Source organism: Aythya ferina (assembly GCF_964211825.1).
Source record: "Aythya ferina genome assembly, chromosome: 2".
Classification (NCBI taxonomy): domain Eukaryota; kingdom Metazoa; phylum Chordata; class Aves; order Anseriformes; family Anatidae; genus Aythya; species Aythya ferina.
Genome location: NC_140297.1, coordinates 138,762,771 through 138,788,028, shown reverse-complemented (window position 1 = coordinate 138,788,028; position 25,258 = coordinate 138,762,771). Strand labels below are relative to the sequence as shown.

General features: G+C 36.1%; 1 protein-coding gene across 9 annotated transcripts in view; it reads right to left on the bottom strand.

Moving 5' to 3' along the window:
- Positions 1 to 25,258, bottom strand: part of VPS13B (vacuolar protein sorting 13 homolog B) — a 459,486-nt gene that overhangs the window by 118,536 nt on the left and 315,692 nt on the right. For all 9 annotated transcript variants that reach the window (XM_084510475.1, XM_084510471.1, XM_084510472.1 and 6 more), the window contains one exon: positions 1,827 to 2,529. In XM_084510475.1, coding sequence (XP_084366601.1) covers positions 1,827 to 2,529 — 703 coding nt within the window. The remainder of the gene's footprint in view (positions 1 to 1,826; positions 2,530 to 25,258) is intronic.

Here is a 25,258-nt window from a genome sequence, read left to right as displayed (position 1 = left end):
AAGCCAAAGAAAAGGATGAGACCCATGTAGGCCTAATCTCTGGTTCTCCAAGAAGGCCTTTCCAGCTCTCTAGCTGGTGAGCTAGGACCCCTCAGGCTGTATGTTTCTATCATCTTTACCACTTAACACTTCTTGCCATGCTTCTGTGCTCTCTGACCCACCTTCAATTTGTAGGAAGACTTTATTGCTTTATAGCTCCCATAGGTACAAAGGTAGCGAAAGGCTTTGGAAGTTAACAGTAGCAGCAGAATGGCAAGAACTTTGCCCAGTTTATTGGTAATGCAACAGCAGCTCGTACAAGGACACATCTGAGTGTCTCAGACATGAAAATGAAGTAGTGACTTCATGAAGTTGTGATCTTAAACTTACAACTACTCCCACTGCCCTTCAAGGTTGCTCTGTTAATTGATTTGCTAATTCTTTTCATATTAATTATTACAATGATAATCTTTTATATGGTATTTAACAAATAAAGATGGGAATCTGAAGTAAATCAAACTCATGACACATCTATGTTTCTCTCAAGACAGGATAGCAAAAACAAAGGAAGATGAAAATGGAGGACTGATAAAAGATGCATTCTCTGCCATGTTTTCTTCTCTCTATTTTAAGTATTTTCTCTCCAGCTGTCTACTCTTCCTCAATGTTTAATCCCATTAAAAGTTCCACAATTGCTCAGATTTCTGGAAGAAGTTAAGATTTATCAAAAATAGCATTTATTAGTCTTTAATGGCATCTATTAGTCCAAACACATGGCTTTAATCCCAATTTTCAAAAGATACAATCTATACAATCTCACTCAGTAGAGATTCAGTATAGCTGCATAAAAAAGATATTATACTTTATATAACTGGTGTGCTGTATGAAATCTGGCATGAAAAAAACTAGTGATGTTTTTTATCTACAACTGTCATTCAGTAATCAACTTAAAAAAGAACAAAACAAAACAAAACAAAACAAAACACAAAGAAAACCTTCTCTAGGTATTTTTTGATCAAATTCCTGCATCCTCAGGTACACTTTTTGTGTGTGTGTGTGTTTTTTTTTTTTTTCATAACAGTTTGTAGAGTAATGATGCATCTCATTAAAACTGAGTACTGGCTGTCAGACAAATTAATTGCAATCATTTGATTTCTCTCTTCATCAGTACACATAAGACAGAAAAATAATTGTTCAGAATTTTCCCACTAAACAGTTATTCTGGTCTTTCTTATTATAAACTCTGCATATGAAATTAAAAGAGAAAAGAAGTAAATTCATTAAAAACCTATACCCCAGCTGAATGAAAACTTAAAATAAATGACATCATTAGATGCCTTGGAAGATCACTATAATTTTCTTACAGATTATGATCAAAACACCAGGTGCTTCTAAAATGTCTTTCTTTACATTTTATCAGTATTTTAATTTGGGGAAATTCTGTGATACTCAGCCTTATGAAATGCTTTTTTATGCCTTTTTTTTTTTTTTTTTTTTTTTTTTTTTTTTTTTTAAGAAATCTGTTTGTCTTACTACTCTTCTGCAGAAAACACTAAGAAGCTGAAGTCATGGAACAGACCCTATGACAGTCTGGCACTGAGAAAGTAATATTGAGGAACATGAAGAAATGTTTGCTGAAAGGTACGATCTTAATTAATTTCAAACGTTTTTCACACTCGATTGATTTAGCTGTGGTGTGTAATCCTTAAAAAATGAATATTTACCAATTGAATTCTAAAGATGTCCCAGAAGTCCACCAGTTGTTTTCTCTTCCACCACCCCAGTAACTTTCAGAAGTGTGATAATTTTGACATTTATACCCAGGAATGAATGTTAAATGATCTTACCTGTACACTTGTAGTCTGAGGCTACTCCCTTAAGACCGGCATCAAACACTGATATTTCTACCTTCTGCTTTCTGTGGTGGCAGCTGAGGAGCACAGAGGGCTGTGACACAACGAGGTAGAGAAATGGTTGCAGCTCTATGTCACCAGTTCCCCTGCGACCGGGCTGCCGAACAATAGTTATACCCAGGGCTTGTCGAGCAGATGACCTGGTGGAAGCATGCAGACTTTCCAGTGACAAAAGACCTGTTTTTCTTCCAGTAGGTGGGGGAACATTGCTGTTCAAAAGATCATCTGCTGTGACGGAGGAAATGCCTGGCTGACTGGGCTTCTTGGTATCATGGCTGCTACCTGAGCCTGCTTCTGGAAGGTTCAAGGAGCTTTTGCTTATTTTCTCACCATCTTTCTGCTCCTGTGGTGATTTTGGTTTAGGTAGGGCAGTGCATGAGTAAGTCATCAGGGAGATCCGGCTTGCTGTAACAAAAATGTCAAAAGGGATGAAATTGAGGTTCTTCACAATGGAAGACTGGCGGGAGGGACGGGCAATGCGGTGCTGGCTGGTGCCACTGTGCTGCTCGATCTGAACGATTCTGATCTTAACGCTGTCACTGCCAATTCCACTGTCCTGTGCTCCACTGTAACGTGAAGAAGTCTCAACTGTTCCCCCATCAGACACGTCCATTTTTTTCTGCTCTTGTTTGGAAACCTGCAAAGGAAAATATTATATTAGCTTATGATATCCATATCCCAACTGTTTCCATTTCAGTGGCAGCAAACAATCACTATATAAACATGATGTCAAAAAAGAGAATTATAAAAAATATCTGCCAAGTTAACTTTAACAGAGTAATCACTCATGAAAACACAGCAGGTGTCTGTTCCAATGAAATGATGACTCACAACAGATGAAGTGCCAAAACAACATGTGAAGGAAAAAAAATAAAGATTTCTAGGCTTACAATTCATTTTTTTTTCTAAATGGTTCCTTATATGCTAAAGATTCTACAAGAAATATAAAGATTAATATGAAACCATATCTCTGTAAAAGAATACATCGTAAATAAAAAGCCTAGTTATAACTATTTTTGAGCATTTTGAAATAGTTTTGAGCACTGATGCTCAAGAAGTCTTCTTTGGCACTAAAATATTTTACTGTGACAACACGAAAGAGATAGCAATATTAATCTACTGCAAAATAACAAAAAGATAAAATAGAAATTGTAAGCTGAAAAGTGTAAATATTATGTTGTAGAATTAGTATTTTTCTTAGAGTTATGGAAATAACAGCTAACTTACGTTAAACACCAAAGTTGAAGGAAACATCACGCAATATCTATAGACTACCCCTGTGACGGAGTCTGAGCTCTTAGCTTACCAAGACTCACCAAGAATAACCTCGGCTGGGTTTCCAACCCTGTAATCCACAGGGTTTCAGGTGAGAAATCATTGCATATAGAAATATTTCAAAAACAAAACACACACCACTGAATAAACACTTAAAATAACTTCTATTGTAAGAAATAAACCAATGAAACAAAACTAATTTGCAGAGCTTACTATCCAGGAACAGGATACACTTGCAAATACTGCTGCTGAAACAAGTAGAAATCCTACAAAGAACTTGAAGACAAGGTGGGGGGCATACAAGCAAAAAGATTTGGAAAGAAAAAAAATGCATAAATTCAATAGTAATAATAATAAGTAATGACGATGGAAGACCAACTCTTGTGATTCATGTGGACTTTAGACTCATGCATTACCATGGAGAGCTTCCACAGAATTACTAGCACTTCTATCTGTGCTGCCCAGAAGAAATGTTTCTGCTCTGATTAGCAAAAAAGCTACCGTAAGAAATGCCCAACTCTTTCAGATGCATGACCCACCCAGCACAGTATGCCGTTTCTGACAGCGCTAGGAGGAGACCCTATTGAGAGAGACGGGATGCTGGCCACTTACTGCAATTTGTTCCCCTTCTACTCCCTAAGCATCCATAGCTGCTGCATTTGGGATGCCAGTGGGTACATGCCTGTGTAGTCCTTCTAGTGACACTTTCTGGACTTCTTATCATGATTTATCCACTTCCTTTCTGAATACGCTGACACTGTCTGGCCTCCACAAGCTTCTGGGGCAGCAAATTTCAAAATCTGTATTCAGTTTAAACCAATCTCCCGCTAGTTCTATTGCATGACCCCCAATTTTTTGTAGCGTAGGATTTGAACAACTGTTTCATGGTCAGCTTTGTCAGTGCTGTTATGACTTTGTAAACCTTGATCACATACCCCTCAACCTTCTCCTCTCAGGACAGTAGGGTCCCAGCCTTTTGGGTATCTCTTCACAAAGCAGCTGCTCCAGCACCTTTATTTGTTTTAGTTTCCTCTCTCTGACTTATCTAACTCCACTATGCACTTCTTAAACAGTGCACAGGGGAGTTAGATAAAGGAGCACAAATACGAGCACTACAGTTTTATATAGCAGCAAAACAATGCCTTAAGTCTTGCTCTCCATCTCCAGACTGATTATGTCCAGTATTTTGCTTTTTTTTTTTTTTTTTTTTGGCTGCCAGTGTGCACACTGACTCAATGATTTCATTTATTTATTTATTTATTTTTCCAGGGCCTACTTTAACAGTTTCTTTTTGTCTTTTCTACTATAAGGAATCTTTGAAAAGGGAGATATAAACTAGGGTAAAACATACCTTAACTTCCATTTGAAAAATGTAAGCATGAATTAAAAGAACTTACAAAACTTATTAGCAACTACAGAAATGAAGGGCAGTGATTACTGAATTTCTTCAAACTTTAGTCTTTATACAGCAGTAAATGTAGGTTCTACATTTACTGTCGAAAATAGGTGGTGGTGGTAGTTAAAGAAAAGCTGCTTTTCTAAAGGTTCCTTTTCATTGTGCTTTCTGAAACAAAGGGAGCAAACCCTCCCCCTCTATTTCTTTAAAGGCATGGCCATACTAAAGAAAATATTACAAAGGAAATCCTAAAACAGAACCATTAACTAGCTGAGATTTTCTTTGAAAAGGTTTTTGCCAGCTCTGGTTACAATCTTTTCAGATTCACTCACGTACATATTTTTCAAATAACCAATAAACTTCCTTGTGGCTGATTTCTATGACAGACTCATATCACTGACTTGTAAAAGTGATACCACTTTTCATGTAGCCTCTGTAAAAATAACTGGAAACCATTCTAATGAATTACAACATCATAAGCCAAGAAACCATGACCTCTCCTGATATCCTAGCAAGGTTAGACTATTTACACCTCAGCCTCTGTGTTTGGTAAACCATAACATGCTTTCCCTGTATCTTGTACCAATGGTACTTTCAAAATGGCATAGATGGTTTTATTGTTCATGCACTGAGGGCATGCAAAAGGCAGAAGGGATGGAGCTGTGGAATGCTCTTGCCATCATTTCATGGAAATACTGCCTGAAATGAAGTAGAGGGCATATGCTGTTAAACCCAGAAGTTCTTCGTTACTCCAAAGCCTTCCATTCAGCACTATGAAAAATCTTTTTAGAAACTATAGTTCTGCAGAGAAATATACTTTTATGGCATTACATGGTATTATCTTGTTTTCCTCTATGCAGGAGTAATTTCTACAGATTACTGACATTTAAGTTATACCTGACTTTGCCAGAAGGATTGAAAATAGAATGTCAGCCACTAAATGGTGATTTTCCAGAGAGAAAAGCATTGCGTATGTATGACTGAGTGAAGGGAGAAAGCATCCTACTTCTGTTTTCTGAATGGATCATCTATTCTCACACCTAAATATATTTGACTTAAATCCTAGTTCTTTTCTTCTGCCTTGTTTTAAGCATCTATTAAATGTGTTCCTCTGTGTGAAGCACCTCAAGGAAGGTAGGAAAATACCTCTACCCCCATCCCCATTCAGACTTTAGTTAGTTTCTCTGACTACTCTCAGTCTACTGCAAGGGTGCTAATTGGTCCCAACTGCTGAGTTTCCTGTTCTGCGGACATTCAACTAAAAGAATTACTGGGACCCCCAAATCAATTCACACAGGTCACTGAACAGCAGTCAGATGGTAACTTCTGCTCAGTACAAAGTAGCATGCAATACGAACCAGTGCCCAAAAGGTAAAAAGCACCATATCCTATTGCAATTTTCCATGCCACCCAGCCCAACAATTAAACTTTGACTTATGCATTCTCTTACCACACATATTATAAAGGTTGGAACAAGTGAGGGATGATTTGCTAGACAGCTTTTTAATAATACTACTCTGTACAAAATAAAGGTGCAGAAGTACCACTGGAACTTTTTGCATCAATTTCTGCTCGGTAAGCATCAAGCCTTCTCCCAGGTTTCACAGTAAACCTGAAAGTATGCCTATATATTATATGTCTATAGTATGTCTAAAGTATGCCTATATTATATGCCTATAATAATAAACCTGGGCATCATTTAGGTATGGGATTGGACATGAGAGGGAATGACTCTCAGGATAACTCCTCCAAAAAGATTTTTTGCTTTATTATGGAATAAATGGGCCAATACTTTAAAGATGTCAAGAACAGCAATATCAGCTTGCTGTTAGCAAATGTAATGGTAACATTTATCATTGGGCTGTATTATATCAATTCTCTTACTCTTTACATAACCCATTTAAAATGAACAATAAAAGTTTTCTTTAATTAGCTACTGGTGTGCATTAACATGATCATGATTAAACCATAAAAACCAACTGTACATTACTCTGGTCCCCTATCCCATGTGTTTTAAATTATTTTAGTTGAAAATGTACTTTGAGTCCCTTTTAAAAGTTCGACCTTCTGCTTTCAGAGAATTAAATGCATATTACTGTAGTGGAGAAGATAATGTTTCAGACCTCCAGGCATATATTAAACACACTGGCAGCACATTAGACAAAATGCTTTACTTATTAGATACTTCCTATTCTAAACAGTGTCATCAAAGGCTAAAAACAAAATCCATATAAAAGCTGCACAATGCTTCCACACAGAACCTGTGCCAAAATCCCTGTACTTTCCAACTAATGAGGAAAGGATGTGTACTCTTAACATATGAATGTAAGATTTTCCAAGCATTCACTTTAGGAAACAGGACTATTGATTCCACATGGCTTATGTTAAATGAAACTGTATTGGTAAAATAACCTTTAAGATATTTGGCATGATAACTGTAATTAAACAGTATTCAAAGGAGTAAAACAAAAGGGAATTTGGTTCCACAATGGCTAATTAAAATAAAATGAAAAAACACAGCATGTCATCTATCAAGATAAATTGTTATTGTTTAAGAACTATTTAAATACTGTTAAAATATACTTTTAGATAAAATCTGAAAGGACTGGAAAAATATTTGTGGCTTAAAAATGGATAGTTTGGCGAAGAAAAAAGTATAGGACGCTGAAATTTTATGCTGAGATAATAGCTTTAAAGCTTTGAGCATAACCAGATGGTACTTAAATCAGAGGAATTCTACAGTTTCACTGTCAGAATGAGTTGCAATATGGAAAGGTTTTCAATAGCTAGAAAAAACATGTCAAGATGATAGTTTACTTAGATCACTTCAGTGCATTTTCTCGTCTTTTCACAGTTATATATCCTATCAATACTAGACACCGTAGGAAAGGTGTTGAAAGCTACACTAGTAGCTAGGGAACTGCGGCTAATTCTTCCTTTTCATGTGTTGAGATAGGTAACTTTACTAGCTTAACCCCTTGAGTTCAATAGGGCATATGACATATATATCTATCTAGTGAGAGAGTGTGGAAATAGCATGTCCTGCAGAACACACACTGAGAAGCACATCTTAAAATCTATGGTAAATAAACAGATTTGCTTAGCAAAATTGGTGAGCAGTCCCATTAGGTTAGTGCAACCATGGCCAGGTAATCCTTATTTATTTTCTATTTCTGATGAAAGTCTTCAGATAGCAGAGACATGTCTTGAAAGTTTCAATCCATGAAGAGAGGCAGCAAAATCATCAAGGTAAACACAGAAACTAATATTTTAGACCAATAATTAACACATTTTCCAAATCAGAGAATGGTGTTTTACAATTGATGTTTTTCATTATATTTTCATTTTCGTAATCTTTCTGGAGTTTTCAACAATAACAAATGTAAACACATGCAGTTTCACTGTAAACCTTTCTACCAGTTTTATTTTCTTTTACTGGTACTTTATTGCACTTTACAGACTAATTCTCTAATTAATGGATCAAACGTAAGCAATATAATCTTTGGAAGTGCAACTGCTCTAGATCAAAACCATCTACATCTGCATAATTTTTCCAGCTACTCATATTAATTATGGTTATATAATGGCACTATTGAAGTAAAATTTCCAGCCTTCAGCATAGCCATTCCTTAACTCTGATCAAAAACCTTCAGCCAATCGTGAGATCATTCTTCACATTACATAAATTATGGAAAGAGTCACAAGTGTGAAACCACAGAATCAAAGTGCCAATCACATCTGGTACATCACTGTGACATATGACCTAGTTTTATTTCTCTTGCTAAAAAGTAGTAGTATTTTCATGGAAATAAAAATCCTGCCTAAGCTACAAAAAAATGACCATTCCTATTTTATTTTATTTTATTTTATTTTATTTTATTTTATTTTATTTTATTTTATATCTTATTTTCCTGTTGTGGTTAAACTGGAATTATGAAGAAAACACTGTGTATTTTCCTTCTGGATTTATTCTACATTCTTCATATACTTCATCAAAGATTCTCCAACAGCATATGAATGTATTTGATGTACCGTTGTTTTCTATAGATCTATTTTTATTTTCTTTGCTAACTTGTTTACCACTTTGTTCTACTGAACAATTCTGTTTTGATTTGAATATGAATTATACGAATGACAATAATTCTGACCACTATCAAAGTTAGTTTTTAAACTGACATATTAATCTCACATGGAAAATATAATGAAACACACACATAAAAACATTTTGGACTACTAAATTACTTTTTCTGGTCTAATAAAGTTGCTCTTAAGTTTTAAATTAAAACTTCAGTCCTGCAGTTTAATATAGACAACTTGCTTGTACTTGTATCAATGTAACAATGCAGAAAGTTCTGAATCCAAAACACTCCTACAAAAAGGGAACTACTAAATGAAGTCAAAATGATGCAACAAAAATATCAGAAATTTTAAAAATAGTTTATTTCGTATAAAAGTCAATTTATTTTTTTCACTAAATAATTTTCTTTTTAATCAGAATTTGCTGTAAAATAAATGATGTGAATTTTAAGTGTAATGCTGTTTATGGTCTCACAGGCCTGCAGAACTCTTCCTGACAGGAATTTTCAATTTTAGTTTTCATAATACTGCACGAATTATGTGAAAGATGTGATGGCTAGGAACAATACAACACAGCTTCACAGCTTGTGTAATGCTTTTCCAGCTCTTCAAAACTAAAGTAAGAGGCTACATTCTGTTAAACACTGATCCAAATATTCATAAATCAAAGCTGTGCTAAATGTTCCAATTTTAACATGGTTATATGCAAATGCTAAATCCTTCCTAACTCCAACAGAATTAAATTTTTAATCTTAATACAAACAGTATGCTTATTATGCTATACTATTAAAGGCCAGGAAGAAGTTTTGTGTTCAATTTTGTGTTCAATTGCTTTTTTTTTTTTCTTTTATTTTTTTTGAAGGCACATTTTCAAATTGAAAAGACCAGGCTGAAATCTGCCAGAATTCTTTGTCAAACAGTAATCTTTCCTTAACATTTCTACTAAAAGTATTACTTTTTGTGTTATTTTTGAAAATTTAGTTTCATAATTTTTAAGTTCATATTTTTGCCTTTACATGAAAAGCATCTGGATTACAATGAATATATTTACTTTACAAACGATTAGTGTTTGCTTATTTTTGCACATTCTTTTTTTGTTAAGGCCAAGAAACAATATTTTTCATGGGAGTCTGCTTGTATACCTCACTCCGACAAGTTTTAAAAAAAACAGTTGAAATGTCAGCTTGATTTTGCATGACATTCTCTACCATTTCAGTATTAAGATTTCAATATAAGGCTGTAATTGCACCAGTCAGAGTTTTAGACCACATTTTTACGTAGAAAGATCACAGAACTAAATTGTGGTTTAACATTGATCTAATCTTGTAGAAAGAACTTTGCTTCATCAACCTAACTGAAAATGTCACAAGGTTGAATTAAATCACATTCACTGGTGTGCCTAAGTACATTGTAATAACAACAACATAACAACCAAGCCTGTGGTGGGATCGTTTTAAGTGGTGTTGCCACTGACCAGTCCTGGGAAATCACAGTGTGACTGAGTGGGATTAGGTGCAAAAAATCCTGGGTCCTACACACTGATGTTTTCTTGACCAGGTGTTCTATCATGGGTCAAAAACTTTCCTATGTGATGAGGATGTATAAAGTAAGAACTCAATGAACAAGTTTTAAATTCAAGAATTTAAATCATTTTAGAATTCTAAGTATGGGAATATCTGATGATTCAGTGTTAGGACATCCGGAGATGAGAAGCATAACAAAGTTATTTACTCCCACTGGAGTAAATTGGAATATTCTGCCATTAACTACTATTCAATGTTCGAATGAAAAGATGTAGGACTAGATGCCAAATACCATAGCAGTGATTCAAAGCAGGATTCAACAAAACCTCAGGATGCTAATTTAAGCATTGTTTTCTAGGATAGAATGAATGAGTGTACGAACAATGAAATTAGTCATTACTGTAACACAGTAAAGTAACTTAGTTGGCTATCATAACATAGATTCTACCTGTAGACCCTTAATCAAATAAGCATACAGCTAAACAAACTATCCCCCAAATCATATATTTTTTTTCTTCAGATATATTAGAGCCTCTATATGTTTTGAACATCCTACAGACAATTAAAATAACTAAAATCATAGAAGATTAGAAGACGTTATGTACAAACGTTGCCCAAGTCAACAAACTTCCTTCCACATTATTTCCAGTAATGTCAGACTGAGTCAGCCTACATGCCACAAGCTGAAAAATCCACAGTACAGCAATCTCCAGTGAGAAATATCCAACTGTTGGCACACAATTGCTCACTGAAACGTATGCTGGGATGTTGAGTGCCTAAGGTTTTAAAGCTTCCAGATGTCTGGAAAATTATCTTTTTTTTCCCTTAATGTTTTTTTTTTTTTTTTAAGGTTGTTACATCTCACATGTATCAAGCCAGATACACTTGTACCTAGCCCAATGTTTGACTAAATCATGTTTCAATTTGTGTAGAGTACCTTACAAAAAGACTTCATGGGGAAGTAAAGCACATGAAGTGCCATATGAACTGAAGACCAGGAAATTGAGAGTTCTGGAATACAGTTAATTTGATCTAGGCCATCAAAAAATATTCTCATTTTTAGCAAGCTTTTTGTCATGGCCTCCGTGTACAATGCAATGAAAGACTGATTTTATGTCTCCTCATTTGTGCTTAGTATGGCTGTATAAAACAGCCGGTTCTGGGTCTTGAAGCACCCAAAATAATCCCAGAAAAAATAAAATCCAGGGAAAAAAAAGGTATTTGTTTTTGGTATGTTATATTCTGGGCACTGGCTCATTGTATTTTATCTCAAGAGAAGGATCGATTGTGGCAGTCCAGTTTGGAATCACTCAATTAGCCTCAAAATTACACCCTAAGTGGTGCCCTCTGAACTTAAAAATAATTTAAAAATACCAAACAATTGTAGTATTGGAGCAGGAATGAGACGTGAGAAACACAACCCTTGTAAGCCCACTTCAGGAGAGGTAAACACACAGAACTACACCTTCAGGTTTTTCTGACTGATTGAGTCTGGCAGTCTTCCAAGTGCCCTCATCTCCTCAGTGCTAGGAAGCTGGCTTCAAAGTGCCCAGAGCTCAAATTATGCTGAGATTTGACTATATACCTTACAGGAAAATCAACTGAGAATTATTACTAAAGACATCCTGCAGTAGTCTGCCATTTTCAAAGCTTCTAACTGCAGTGCTAAGATTTCATTGGAATCATCTAACAGTGGGCTGGTGATGACATGAAAGAAAAGAAATGGGCCATAGTACACATACGAGTTTTGTTCTCTCACTGAAAAACACTTTTGGCCTTTATCTACTTCTATATGGTATTATTACGGCATATTATATTATATAGGTAGATATAAAAAGACTTCAGATTATTACTCAACATTATTTATATACACTGTTTTTTTCATAAAAAGAATTTTTCTAATTTTGGTCCATAAAGTTTCTGTTCCTTCACTAAGAACTGCTGTTTTCTTCTTTTTCCTAGTTATGGAAGTTTATTAAAATACTTTCTTAAATACGATTCCAAGTATTATTGCTCAGTTATGCAACTGCTGCAGTGGCCATGTAGAAAATATGCACTGCTGTAAATGCACACAACATAAAACCAATATGACCATGATCCATACTTTCAAAATATTTGTGAGGTGCTGCCTTAAAGCTAGCGTTCCAAATAGCCTCCAACTCTTCCACTGTATCTTCCATTATGCAAGGTACACCTTTCCAAAGACAATTTTTAAGCTGTTGGTTTTCATGTCTATTACTGAAAGAGTAACCTTTGAAAAGCAAGCAAGCAAGCTCTGGATGGTTCATTTTCAGGAATCTCCAAACAGCTTGCACAAAAAAATGGACAAAACTGCGTTATTTATTGAATACATTGTAAAAAATGACTTTTATGAATGTAATTTAAAATGTTCATCCTTTATTGTACCGCTATAGAATATTTCATCAAAAGCAGTCGTGGAGGAGGTATCTTAACATTTACTGTTTGTCTCTAAAGCCTTTTTAAGATACTAAACCTACAGTATATGCAGCGGTATGACACAGCTATGAACTCCTTTTACTCAAATCTTTCATCTCCAGCAAAATAAAAGTTAAGGAGAAGCATAAAAATGAACAGAACAAAAAAAGACAACACACAACACATAAGAGATCAATGTTCTGCTTGAGTTACTTCATAAACACTAACAAGCTTTAAATGCTTACAAAGATAAGCATTATTATGTACTCATATTTAAATTATATATACAAATATATATATTACGAAATGTATAGCTTTTATTTTAAAATTGGTTTTCAATTTTACAGTACCTACTGGAAAATTCTCTACCAGACTGCAGCACGTAAGTACCTGGGGAACCTACTACTGTAACTAATCATATTTCTTTGCATGCTGAAAAATACAAGCAGAATACAGTGAGGATGTGCAATTTATAAAAGCTAAATTTCTGACATATATTATTTTGTTAGCTGGTCCAAACTGATCTTTGGCATAAATCCCCATACTATGCAGCGGGGCTTCATCATGGACAAGCTTGGACAAATAGAGAGGCATTCAGCTCAAACCAGCCTATTGAGAAATTACTTTGAATTAATTTGAACATCAACAGATTAGCAAAAATGTTATTTGTGATTCCAAATAATTTTTCCTCTCTTCTCTCCATGTTTTGGAAGTCTAAGAATCACCAAAAGTGATTGACCTTTATCAGCAGAATTTTGGAAACCAAATTGCATGTTCCAGTGAGAAACCAAAGAAAAGATACAACTTTGTACTGGGTCTGGCTGGAATGTTAACTTTCCCGGCAGCAGCCCATTCAGTGCCGTACTCTGTACTTGTAGCTGGAACAGCAGTGTTATCACACCAGTGTTGTGTCTACTGCTGAGCAGCAGTGGCACAGCATTGGGCCTTTCTCTAACCCTCCTAGGGGGTGGGCAAAAAGTGAGGAGAGAAACATCACCAGGGCAGTTAACCTAAACCAATCAAAGGGATATTCCATACCATGTGGTGTCACACTCAGCAATAAAAGGTGGAAACAGGAAGAAGAGGGGAGGGGTGGGCTCTCGTTGAGAAGACGTCGGTCCTCCTCTCGAACACCGGCTGCGTGCGTCGAGGCCTTGCTTCAAGGACGTGGTCAATCATCGCTCATTTGTGGGAAGTAGAGAGTAATTTCTTTCCTCTGCACTTCCATATAGCTTTCATTTATTTTGTTTGTTTGTTTTCCTCCCTTTTTCCCCTTTTCCCTTTTACTTCCCCTTAGTTAAATTGTTTAGTTCATGGTAGTCTTTATTTAATTATTATAATTATTTCCCTTTAATTAAATTATCCTTATCTCAACCCGTGAGTTGTTCTTTGCTTTACTTCTCCCCGAGTTGTTCTTTGCTTTACTTCTCCCCCTCCTCATCTAAAGGAGGGGGAGTGAGAGAGCGGTTGTGGGGTTTAGCTGCCCAGCACGGTAAAACCACCACAAACTTACTGCAAGATCACTGGTGAACTAGTCCAGACAAATACTTAACTACACCTAGAGCTACGTGAAGACACCTGACTTGCTGAAGTACTACATTAATTCACTGCTCTTCAGATGAGTTTGATGAAATCTGTAGGCAGGATCCATACTCAGTAAAGCCAATAGATTTTTAGAATCATAGAATCCTCTAGGTTGAAAAAGGCCTTCAAGATCACCAAGAGCAACCACAAACTTGACCTTCCCATCACTAAACCCTGTCCCTCAGTGCCACGTCCACACATCTCTTTGATACCTCCAGGGATGGGGACTCGACCACTTCCCTGTGCAGCCCATTCCAATGCTTTACCACCTTCTCCGTGAAGAAATTCTTCCAATATCCTACCTAAAACGCCCCTAATGCAACTTTAGACATTCCCCTCACATCCTATCACTTGTCACCTGAGAAAAGAGACTGACACCCTCCTCACTATATCCTCCTTTCGAGTAGTTGTATGGAGTGATGAGGTCTCCCCTCAGCCTGCTTTTCTCCAGACTCAAGAATCCCAGTTCCCTCAGCTTCTCCTCATGAGTCTTGTTTGTTAGTCCCTTCACCAGCTTCATTGCTTTTTTCTACACATGCTCAAGCAACTCAATGTCCTTCTTGTAGTGAGAGGCCCAAAACTGAACACAATATTTGAGGTGTGGTCTGATCAGTGCTATGTACAAGGGGTCAATCACTTCTCAAGTTCCACTGACCACACTATTTCTCATACAAGCTAAGATGCCATTGGCTTTCTTGTCCACCTGGGCACACTGTTGGCTCATGTTTAGCTGGCTGTCAACCAGTACTCCCACATCCTGCTTTGCTAATCAAGTTTAGTTTTCCACATTTTCTGTTTTACCCACACTCACAGTAATTTGAAATAGTTGTCACTGTTCATTTCCGAGAATACTCTACCAAGTCATTATTACTCCTATACTTTGATGGAGAGAGCTAAAATTAATGGAGATGTTAGGAGAAGTTCAGAATGAAGCTTTCAGTCGTGATTCGTGCAATGAGTCACGGGTAGTTCGGGAAGAAGGTACGGTGTCAATTAAACAACATGAGTCGGAAATGCTGGCTAGAAACATTTGCTAAAGAAAAAAAATTCTAACATTGAAGATTATTAAGCAAAAATATTAATTAGCATAGCAGAAACACCAGAGCTACATACTATGGCTTTACATTGTTCCCTCTGAATAGGTACTTGTAGTCACTTATCTGCAGAAAAAAGTTCAGGACTATTTGAAGTGGCTGCAAACCTGAATTTGATTCAGTAGATGTTATTAGTATCACATGCATGACTCATATCAGTCTATCACAATTATAATCTATGATTTCACTGTTTGATACAGCAACTGGTGACTTGATCAGCTGCAAAAATGTACAAATGGAAATATTTTCCTGGTTTTTAATCTTCTCCATACTCACCAAAACCACTCTGCAATGCAAGTTAGTGAGACAACTACCTCTACTATCTAAATGGGAACACAAATAATACTGGATTTCATCATACTAATCAAAGCCATGGGACCTATACATGTGGGCCTCGTCACATTTTCCATTGTGCATGCGTGCACATCTACAAGCATGCATACATTCTTTTGAATATTCGTTATGTGTTTTGTCTTCCTATCTACAAAATGGACCCTTTCTTTTACGATTTTTTATTTTAGAGTGAGGTTACTTTAGTCTCTCACCTATTATTTACTTTGTTGAAAAAAAATATTTCTGCATTGAAGAGTCTTAGTAGCAAAGTAAATTTAAAGGCATTTTCCCAATACATGAATTGCACCCAAGTTTCTAATAGAATGAAAACATTTGCTTATAGGAAGTATCAAAAAAGTACTGCACAGCCCTTCAAAAAGATTTCTCTCTGCTGTTTTTGGCAACAAAATCAAATGATGAGACAAAGCTTCCTAACAATGGAAACAGGGTATGGCGATGACTCAAGATACTGGCAAGGACTTTATTTTGACAGTGTCCTTGACCTAACCAAAGACCAGTTTATTTTCAGGAAAACATCCGACAAGTGGCTATGTGGGATTCCTGGTAAAGCTACCAGGAAAATGATGCAAGTATTATTCAGCTATTCCAGCTAAGGGTTTTTATTGGCAATCTCACAAAGTTACACTTCTAGCACTCTCTCTGAAACTATCAAGCTACAAGCTTACTTTTAAAACTTTATGAATAGAACAGCCCAATGACAAAAAATGATCAGAAGGTAAACCTCTACTGTCATTTATATTTCAAAAAAATTGGCCATTCCACAAATTTTACTGCATTAAAAGCAAGATGACACAGAAACCAAGTTAATGTCCATGTATATGTGGACCAGCAAATGTCTATTTGTCTTCATCTGAACTCCTTACAAATCACCCTAGCAAAGAAAACAACTTTGTTCAACAGAAATTGTAGATCAAGAATCTAATGCAAAAACCTTACATGTATTTTTAACAGAGATGGGGAAAAAGTTTTTTTTTGCTTTCCCAAGAGAGAAGTCCTCATTAAATTTTTCTCAGTTGAAATGAGAACCTATTTCAGATTTACCAGTCAGTATGCAGCAGGACCATTTACAGATTTTCAAAATTACTTTCTCTGTGCCTTTCATTCAGTGTGAATAATTCATATTAGCTACAATTTCAGCATTTCTAGAATAGTGTCCCATCTTTAGTATGAAGTAAGGATCCCACTGTATTGCACACTATTAGACTTTTCATATTTTCTCAACTGGGGGCACACTGTGAACACAACAAGCTCAAGTGCTTGTAAGCAAAGGGAAGTGTCTCTTTGCAGGGTTTGGAAAAGATACAAAGCAATAAACTAGGACTTGCAAGATGAAGTACTTAATCCAGCTCCTGTGATTTTTGTTTGTGACCTTGCTATTTATGTTCAGATCCCTCATTTGACAGAGCAAAATAGTACTACTGCCAAACAAGAAAGGGGATCCTGTGATGATCTGTTAATCCATGGGTGTTGTGCTCAAACTGTTAAAAAAAAAAAAACACACACACACACAAAAAAACAACACAGGAACACTCCTGCTTTGAAAGTACAGGGGGGAAGAAGACAACTTGAAATGTCCTCATCTCTGCTCCTTCCCCACAGCTTACTTGCTTCTCAGTTATATGCACAAAGATCAAGAAAAGCAAAGGCTGTGACATTCAGGGTTTCTGCACCTAAACTAAAGCTACTGGTTGTGCAGAGGAGCTATACACTAAGACATTAGGCTTTTCCCTGTTCTGATTAACAGACAAATGCAAAGTGATATTTTTATATCAGAGAAAAATGTCTTCCTTCAGCAAACAAAGATTAATTTCATTTATCATATAAAATAGCAAACTACGGGCAGCTGCATGGAAAAAAAACAAAACATAAAATAAAACAAAAAACAATGAGGTCAACAGTTACTCTATCTCAAAGGAAAGTAAGACTTCGTTAGATGTCAAACTATATGGATTTTAAGTTTATTAAAATCTTTTCTGATGTAAGCAAACTCTCATGCAATTTAAACGATTAAATCTGATTACTATGCAAGTGAATAAGACTAATTTCTGGAACAACTTAAACTAAGAAAATGAAGTTATACGTAGTGCTAATTTTGTCCATGAATTCTATGCACATGTATGTCTCAAACATGCTAATGTATTACACACATGCTCATGTTATTCTGTATTTGGAAAAAAACACGCAGGCACCCATTTATCTCATACAGCTTCCTTTTACAATTCGAGGTTTTAGATCTTCAACATGAGTAGGAATAGGAAACAAGGCTCACCTTGTAATTAAATTAAACATATCTAACAAAGTCCTACAGATTTTCAGATTTAGATGAGATTGACTCATTAGCAATTCCCTGAATTGAAGGAGTATTGATTTTTTATTTTTCAGTTTAAAACATTACAGAAATTATTAAACTGTAATATAGCTATAGCTAATCCTGCTCAGCATAAAACTGGTTGTAAATGGCCCAAGGATACTGCTGCAGCTCAGACTCATGCAAATTCACTTGAGAGGAACCAGTAAACACCACTTAATTCTATCCAATGTAATAATTTGGACTTGTTGAACATCTTTGCATCTTTTTGATCTTAAATAAATAAAAGGCTATTCTCTTTTATGTTTAAACACACTACTGATAAGCAAGAAACTTCATTCATACAAGTAGTCTTGTCACTCTTTAAACTGTATGAAAGGTTCTTGAATTTCTACTAGAACAGGCACATGAGTTTTTGAGAAAATAACCACATTTGTTTCCTGCCAAAATCTCTGGGATGAGTTACAGGATGTAACATTCCACTAGGCTGTCTCAGATGATGCAGCATTACCTGAGTATGAAAACAGACTACAGCTGGCCAGAAAAATTGAGAAAGTGGGAAGGCAGCTAATATGATTAAAAGCAATATACTCTGAAAGATTATGCCTATTTGAAGACATTCATAATTATGAAAGATTATTGCTTAAGATACAGGGCAGTACTAAAGTGAAATCCTGGCCTTATGAAAATCAGTATGAAATTAAAGAGCATATTTATCCCAAGCTGACCATGCTGATTACACAAGCCACACAAGTGGCCAAACAGTGTCTCCTGCCAGCTACTGAGTAAGGGTTTTCACTCAGTGGCAATACCTGGTTTGGTTTCTCACCATCCTTTTCCTGATTTTTACAAAACAGATAAAAAATGAACTTCAAGACTTCCAGTCTGCTTTTCGAATTTGGTTGAGAACACATAATAATACATATTATTTGTGGAAACCTGATACACAGAGGGATCATAATAGCTTCATATAGTTCTAAAAATAGGTTCAAATGCAAATACATGAAAAAAAAATATTTCTCATGAAGGAATGTCAGGGAAAAGTGAGGACCCTTCTCTCAAAGAAAACAGGGAAGTTCAAAACTTAAGGTTGCTCACTGTCCACTGAGAATTACTTTAATTGGCTCTCTACTGGCTTCCACTATGCTTTCTTTTTTTTATCCCTCAGCTTTCCCTTTAAGAAAAAAAAGCAACACCATAATTTCACTTTAAAATCAAGAGAATTAAAAGAGTCCATGTGTTTACAATTAATGTCGAGAATCAAGTTTTCCACACTAACAAGAAGGTGATGAAGAAACTGTAACTGGTGGTGTCTAAAGGTAATGTTGTCACAGAGTCAAACCCTCCTGGATACCAACATCAGATGACTCAAAGGAGAAGATTAGTAAGGATCAGAGAATGCAGAGCCCTCAGTTATACTTCGTATGACCTAACACTCAAATTTTCGTTTCTCCATCAGACGATTAAGCAAATCATCACCATGACACATTCAATGGCTACAGTGTGAGCAAGTCCAAGCACATGCTCTCTCACATTCAGCTTGTGGTGATTTTGAGCCCATGTTGTCCACTCTTTTTTGACATTTTGAAAATCATCTCCCTTGTCCTGCTGTTGTCAACTGCATTTGTGATTTATGGCAGAGCTATCATAATATACTTTTTTTTTTTTTTTTTTTTTTTTTAACAACAAAGTTAACCAATGAGAATTTTTCCACGTTCTGTAATTTAAGGAACAGTTTGAATTTTGGACCTATTTCATAGCAATATTCTTATCAACTCTGTGAGGAATACAACAGATTTTTTGGTTAATACATTAAATGATCTGGAACAGCAAAGTTTTAAATTAACTTCACATACCATTTAGTTATTAAAAACAATCTTTATTTTGATAAGAAAGTATGATAATATTTAAGTTACTGATAATAAAAAATAATATCCACAAGTTATGTTCAAAATATTGCTAGGCAGGCTATCTAATAAAGAGACTGGACAGAACATTTCTCTTTTTAAACTACCCTAAGGGTTAAGAGTAGTGCGCGACAAAAGAAATATAATCCATAGAGGAGAGACAATAGGGTATGGTTCACGTAGTCAAGTAATGTAGATTAAGACAAAAAAAAGTAGGAAGTCTTTAAATGCTATTGATAAGAAGCTTCTTAGTATTCTGAAGAAATATTTGTATTTTTCGTTTCATTAATAATATAAAATCCCTTTTGATTTTGAAGCATTTTTGATGCTTTGGAGTGTCCATACAAGGAAGATTTGGAAGCACGTCTATTATTCACAAACTTATTTGCAGATTATTTTGGGTAAATCTCACCACCAGCTATATTTTGTGTGAGATTGTGGTACGCACATACATCTTAGCACCTTACGTAAGCACAAAAAACATTAAGAAAATTGTTTGAGAAACTGGTCCTGAATCATTCACAGCATTTAAAATGTTATGGGTTACAAGATACCATTTTTCCCTTTATTTGTATGCTGTGGACATCAAAATCAGTCAGAAAAAAAAAAAAATACTTTTTTCCTAGCGGAAAATAAATATATTTTGAATCCACAATTTCAAGCTTGGCTTTACTATACTAACAACTCTTGACTTTGTAAATTTAATTTCTATCTTTTTCCATATATTTATCTTTCTGAATTACACTTGTTGGAATGCTTGTTAAACAGACACTTCATTGTAAAATAAAAATTTTCTTAGTTTCAGATTTCAAAGAGAGAACACAAAACATGTTTTTCTCACTTTAATATTATTTTTGCAGAGTCTGAGCATAAGTGAAGATCTCTTCAATACAGCCATTTCGGTTGCAAGAATTATTCTGGAACATTGTTTTTTTTCCTAGTAATTTTAGGATGCAAGCTAAAGATAAGATATATTTACAGTAAAATGGATTTTCCTCTGTCTCCTAGTTCTCTTTTTTCACATTCTAAGAACAATACTCTGAGTTTGATATGAAATGCCATTCCTCCTTATCAAAACTTTGTGGCCCCCTTTAGGTTATGGAAGTGATTCTCTTTCGTATATTCTTGTGGGGTGGTCTTGTGGGGACAATCTGGATTTATAACCATGTAGAAGTGACCTCACTACACATGAAAGGAAGCGTTAACACATCTCTTAGCTCCAATTTATGTCACTGGTGTTAATTTGGACATCTACTTGTGGTACGTGCTTAGGATCTACAACCTTCTGCAATTCTTCTTATCTGAGAAAATGATTTTCTGGGAATATTGCATTATTTCCAAACCCACAAAACAAACATAGTAAGAATCATTGAGCTGAAATTTTAAGCTAATCCATGGCAAACTGTTTGAGAAACTCCATCAAACTGCTTCAAATCTAAATAATCCAAATTCTGTAACTTTTCCTTGTTTCCTACAGCTGTTATGTTAAATTTCACACTTTGTAACCAAAGTAGAAGTTTTATAGTGAAAAGGGAAAAAAAAGCTACAGTTAAAAAGTATCACCATTTAGAAATTATTCATGCAAAAATGCAGTCCCACATCCCCGGTAATGAGATCATCGCTAACAACTATTATCAATTAAACATATTAACCAGCTGCAATGAACTTGTCATTCTCCAGTTACTGCAGTGCTAACCCACCAAAAAAAGCATCTCATAGAACCACAGAATCATTGAAAAGATCATTTCACTAGATCTGGTTGCTCACTACTGTGTCCAACTTAACTTTGAGCACTTCCAGGGATGGGGCATCCACAGCTTCTCTGGGCAACCTGTGCCAGTGCCTCACCACCTTCATCATAAACAATTTCTTCTGTATATCCAATCTAAACCTACCTTCTTTCATGGGCTTTTATGGGCTCTGGTAAAAAGTCTTTCTCCACCTTACTTATAAGCCCACTTCTATTGAAAAGCCACTATAAGGTCTCCCCGGAGCTTTCTCATCTCCAGGTTGAACATCCCCAACTCTCAACCTTGATTCATAGGAGAGCTGCTCCAGCCCCCTGATCATTTTTGTGGCCCTCCTCTGCATCTACTCTAACAGGTCCACGTCTCTCATGTGCTGGGGACCCCAGAACTGGATGCAGCACTCCAGATTGGGTCCCATGAAGGCAGAGCAGAAGGGCAAAACCACCTCACTTGACCTGCTGGTCATGGTGCTTTTGATGCAGCCCAGGATATGAGTGTCTTTCTGGGCTGTACACGCACTTTGCTGGCTCATTTCCAGCTTTTCATCCATCGGTATCCCCAGGTCCTTCTCTGCAGGCCTCCTCTAAATCAGTTCACCACCCAGCCTGTATTGATACTGGGGACTGCCTCAGCATATCAAAGATACAGGGTTACATGCTGCATGACCTCCCTTTGCCTGAAATCAGCACTGAAAGCTTTACACATGGAGCAAAACTGAGCAGGTATACAAGATCCGATAAATAATGTGCAAACTATGAAAAAGACAAAACTAAGAAGTTTTTTTTATGGGTTCACGTTTCAATACCTACTGTTTCTGGGATGTTACTGTTACCGTACACTAAGTTTGCTCTGCTTCTAGTCATTGCAACAATTTTCAAACGTATAAAGAAAAAAGACTATAAACCCCTCAGGAAGCTATCTTCACTCAACATTACCTTTTTTATGTGCCAACACACTTGTGACTATCAAGACATACCTAAATTCGTCTGATCTATACAATACCCAGAAACTAAGGCTGTTTTGGCTCTCCAACACTGATTACCTTAGACTTCAGGAATCAAAAGGCAAAAGATAAACAGATTCTTCAAAAGAAACTTGTAAACGAGGATGCCAACTTCTCAAAGTTTCAGCATACTAAAAATACTTCCAATTACACAAGCTTTCCATAAGGACACTAACCAGTCAACACAACATCTGTGCAACATGTGCATCTGCCATTTCACACTTTGGCTGTCTGGCTTCTTAAGTAGTATTATCTGGAAGTTGTTTTACCAGTTTTCTGATTGTTATTATTTTTAAACAAAATACAAATGGAAAACAAAATTATGTTTGTTTTCAACACCAACAAAAAAAAACTATTTGATTTTTTTTTCCATTCTTCACAGCAGTAATGCATTGATAACCTCGAGTAAAGTTTCCTTAAGTTGAATTTTACTCAAGAAAACTTGCTCTGTTAAAATACAATAGGCAAGAAAGACTGCTATAATCTCCATTAGCCATCATTCCTTCAACTTTTATGTGAGATGTAATTTTCAACTGCAATTTTGAACAAACCTCCTGCTGATCACATTTTTTATGGTACAGTGAAGTTACAGCAACAACAGAAAGTTGATGAGAGAGCCATAAACAGAAATGAACTACAGGAGAACATAGGAATGGCCCCACCGGGTCAGCCCAAAGGTCCTTCTAGGCTCCTGTTCTCCCTGACAGCAGCCATATGTGGATGCATAGGGAAAAGCAGTATAAAAAAAAGCAAGTGTAGAGAAATACTTCTTCAGGATAATCTCCCAGACTTCCTGACCCAGCATATTACAGCATATCATAATTTATCAGAAGTGCTTTCTTAAGCCTAATCTGCAATGACAGCGGATGATTTATATCTTCTGCAGTTATTACTGCATTGTCTCTAATGATCAATCAGCACAGAGTTTGATTCAACCAGGAGAGAAAGAAACCGGCTGCTCTAGGTGATTTTTCTGTGCCTTCCCCTTCCTGGAGACCTCAGTTAATTAGTTTGCTGTAATTAGTACGTTGCCTATCACTCAGTGAAGCGTCTGGTGATTTTGATTGGGTATGTGAGCATGTAAGAGCCGTACTACTCCCCCTTTCTCTCCCCCCTCCTCTTAATATCATTTATTCAGGAAGCTGGTGGGTTGTCTTTGCAATTTATCGGTGTGGGGGTGAGCCTTATGGAACATGTCACATCTGCTGGTGGGGTTTGCTCAGAGTGATTGGCCAAGAGCCAGGTCTAGAGGCAAAACATCATCTGGCAGGCTGATGAACGCTGCTGAGGCCAGTGCTTGGGTACCTCAGACAGAGAGCTCAGAAGTTAAACACTCAGAAGCAAGTATCATAAAAGCAGAAAACATCAGCAGGTCACACCTTGAATTTCTGAAAGAAAACAATGATCCAACCACAACAGCTTTCCGCCCTTTTTGCTCAGCACTGCCCCCAGATCAATGACAACTTGTGTCCCTGGGGTATTGGCTTTGAATGCAAATTATGCTTGGGATACGATCTGTTATGAATAAAAAAATCCAAGCAGACGTTTCAGTCCCAGGTTGTTCTTTGTATGACCACTTCACCAGTACACTAGAGTCCATCCCTCACCATCTCAATAGTTAAATACGGTTTCCCCTCAAGTTGAACAAGAAATTTTCTTCTTGTTTTTTAGACAAGTTTGTGTGGGTTCTACTATATTCTAATTGCTAACAAGACATAGCTACAATAACAGCAAATATGTTGAAGAATTTTGGAAGCTTTTTCCATTGCTAAGGCTTTAAATGGCAGAAATAGCAGAACTCCAGAGGTCTGCCTGAGAGGGCTCCAAAAGAGACAATTTTTTTGGACTCTACTTCTGCTGTGTGCAAATATTTCCATATTTGCAACAGTTGATTGTTGAGTGCTACATTCACCACTGCAATTAAAAACTTGTGAATACGAAAAGAAAGATGGATGGAAAAGATGACGAATCTGGCTATGGTTCTTTCAAGAAATAGCTTATGCTGGTTTTTATCAACTACCTGTTTGATTTTCAAATACTGTGGGATAGGTATAGGCTTGTAGCCTACTGAAGCAGGCAAGCAGAAAATAAACAAACAAGACTATGCAACCTGGCAAACAGCGATAGAGGGAACAGGGAGAATATGCTGGTAGAAGACAAAGACTGGGTGAAAAATTCAGATGACACCCTCTGCAAAATACTTTAGATTCTTAATTTCCCTTAAAGTTAATATGTAAGCATCTTGTGTTCAATAGTGTAATTGTTTTCTCTCCTAGAGCTATAACCCTCATAAAAATATTGTGAAGACAAAGTAAGCATTTGAAAATACCTTTTATGTTCTTCAGGGAAGGTGCATTTTGTATTCATATTTACCTCCAATGTAGATAGTTATTAGGAACACTCTTTAAGGTAGGTTTAAGCAAAAATATTATTTGTGGAGAAATTAGTATTTTTCCAGAAATCTAGCCTTACTTTGTAAGTAATTTGTATAAAAAATAGTTTGTAATGACCTCAATGACCATGTTTAATTCAGAAATATAAGATACACTGATTTGCAGTAAGATATGTTATCTATGCGTGCCTACAGAGGGCTGAAGCAGACCAAGATGAGTGTTGGTTTGTATTTCATTTCTTTTTCAAAGAGAAGTTCTTGTATTTTTT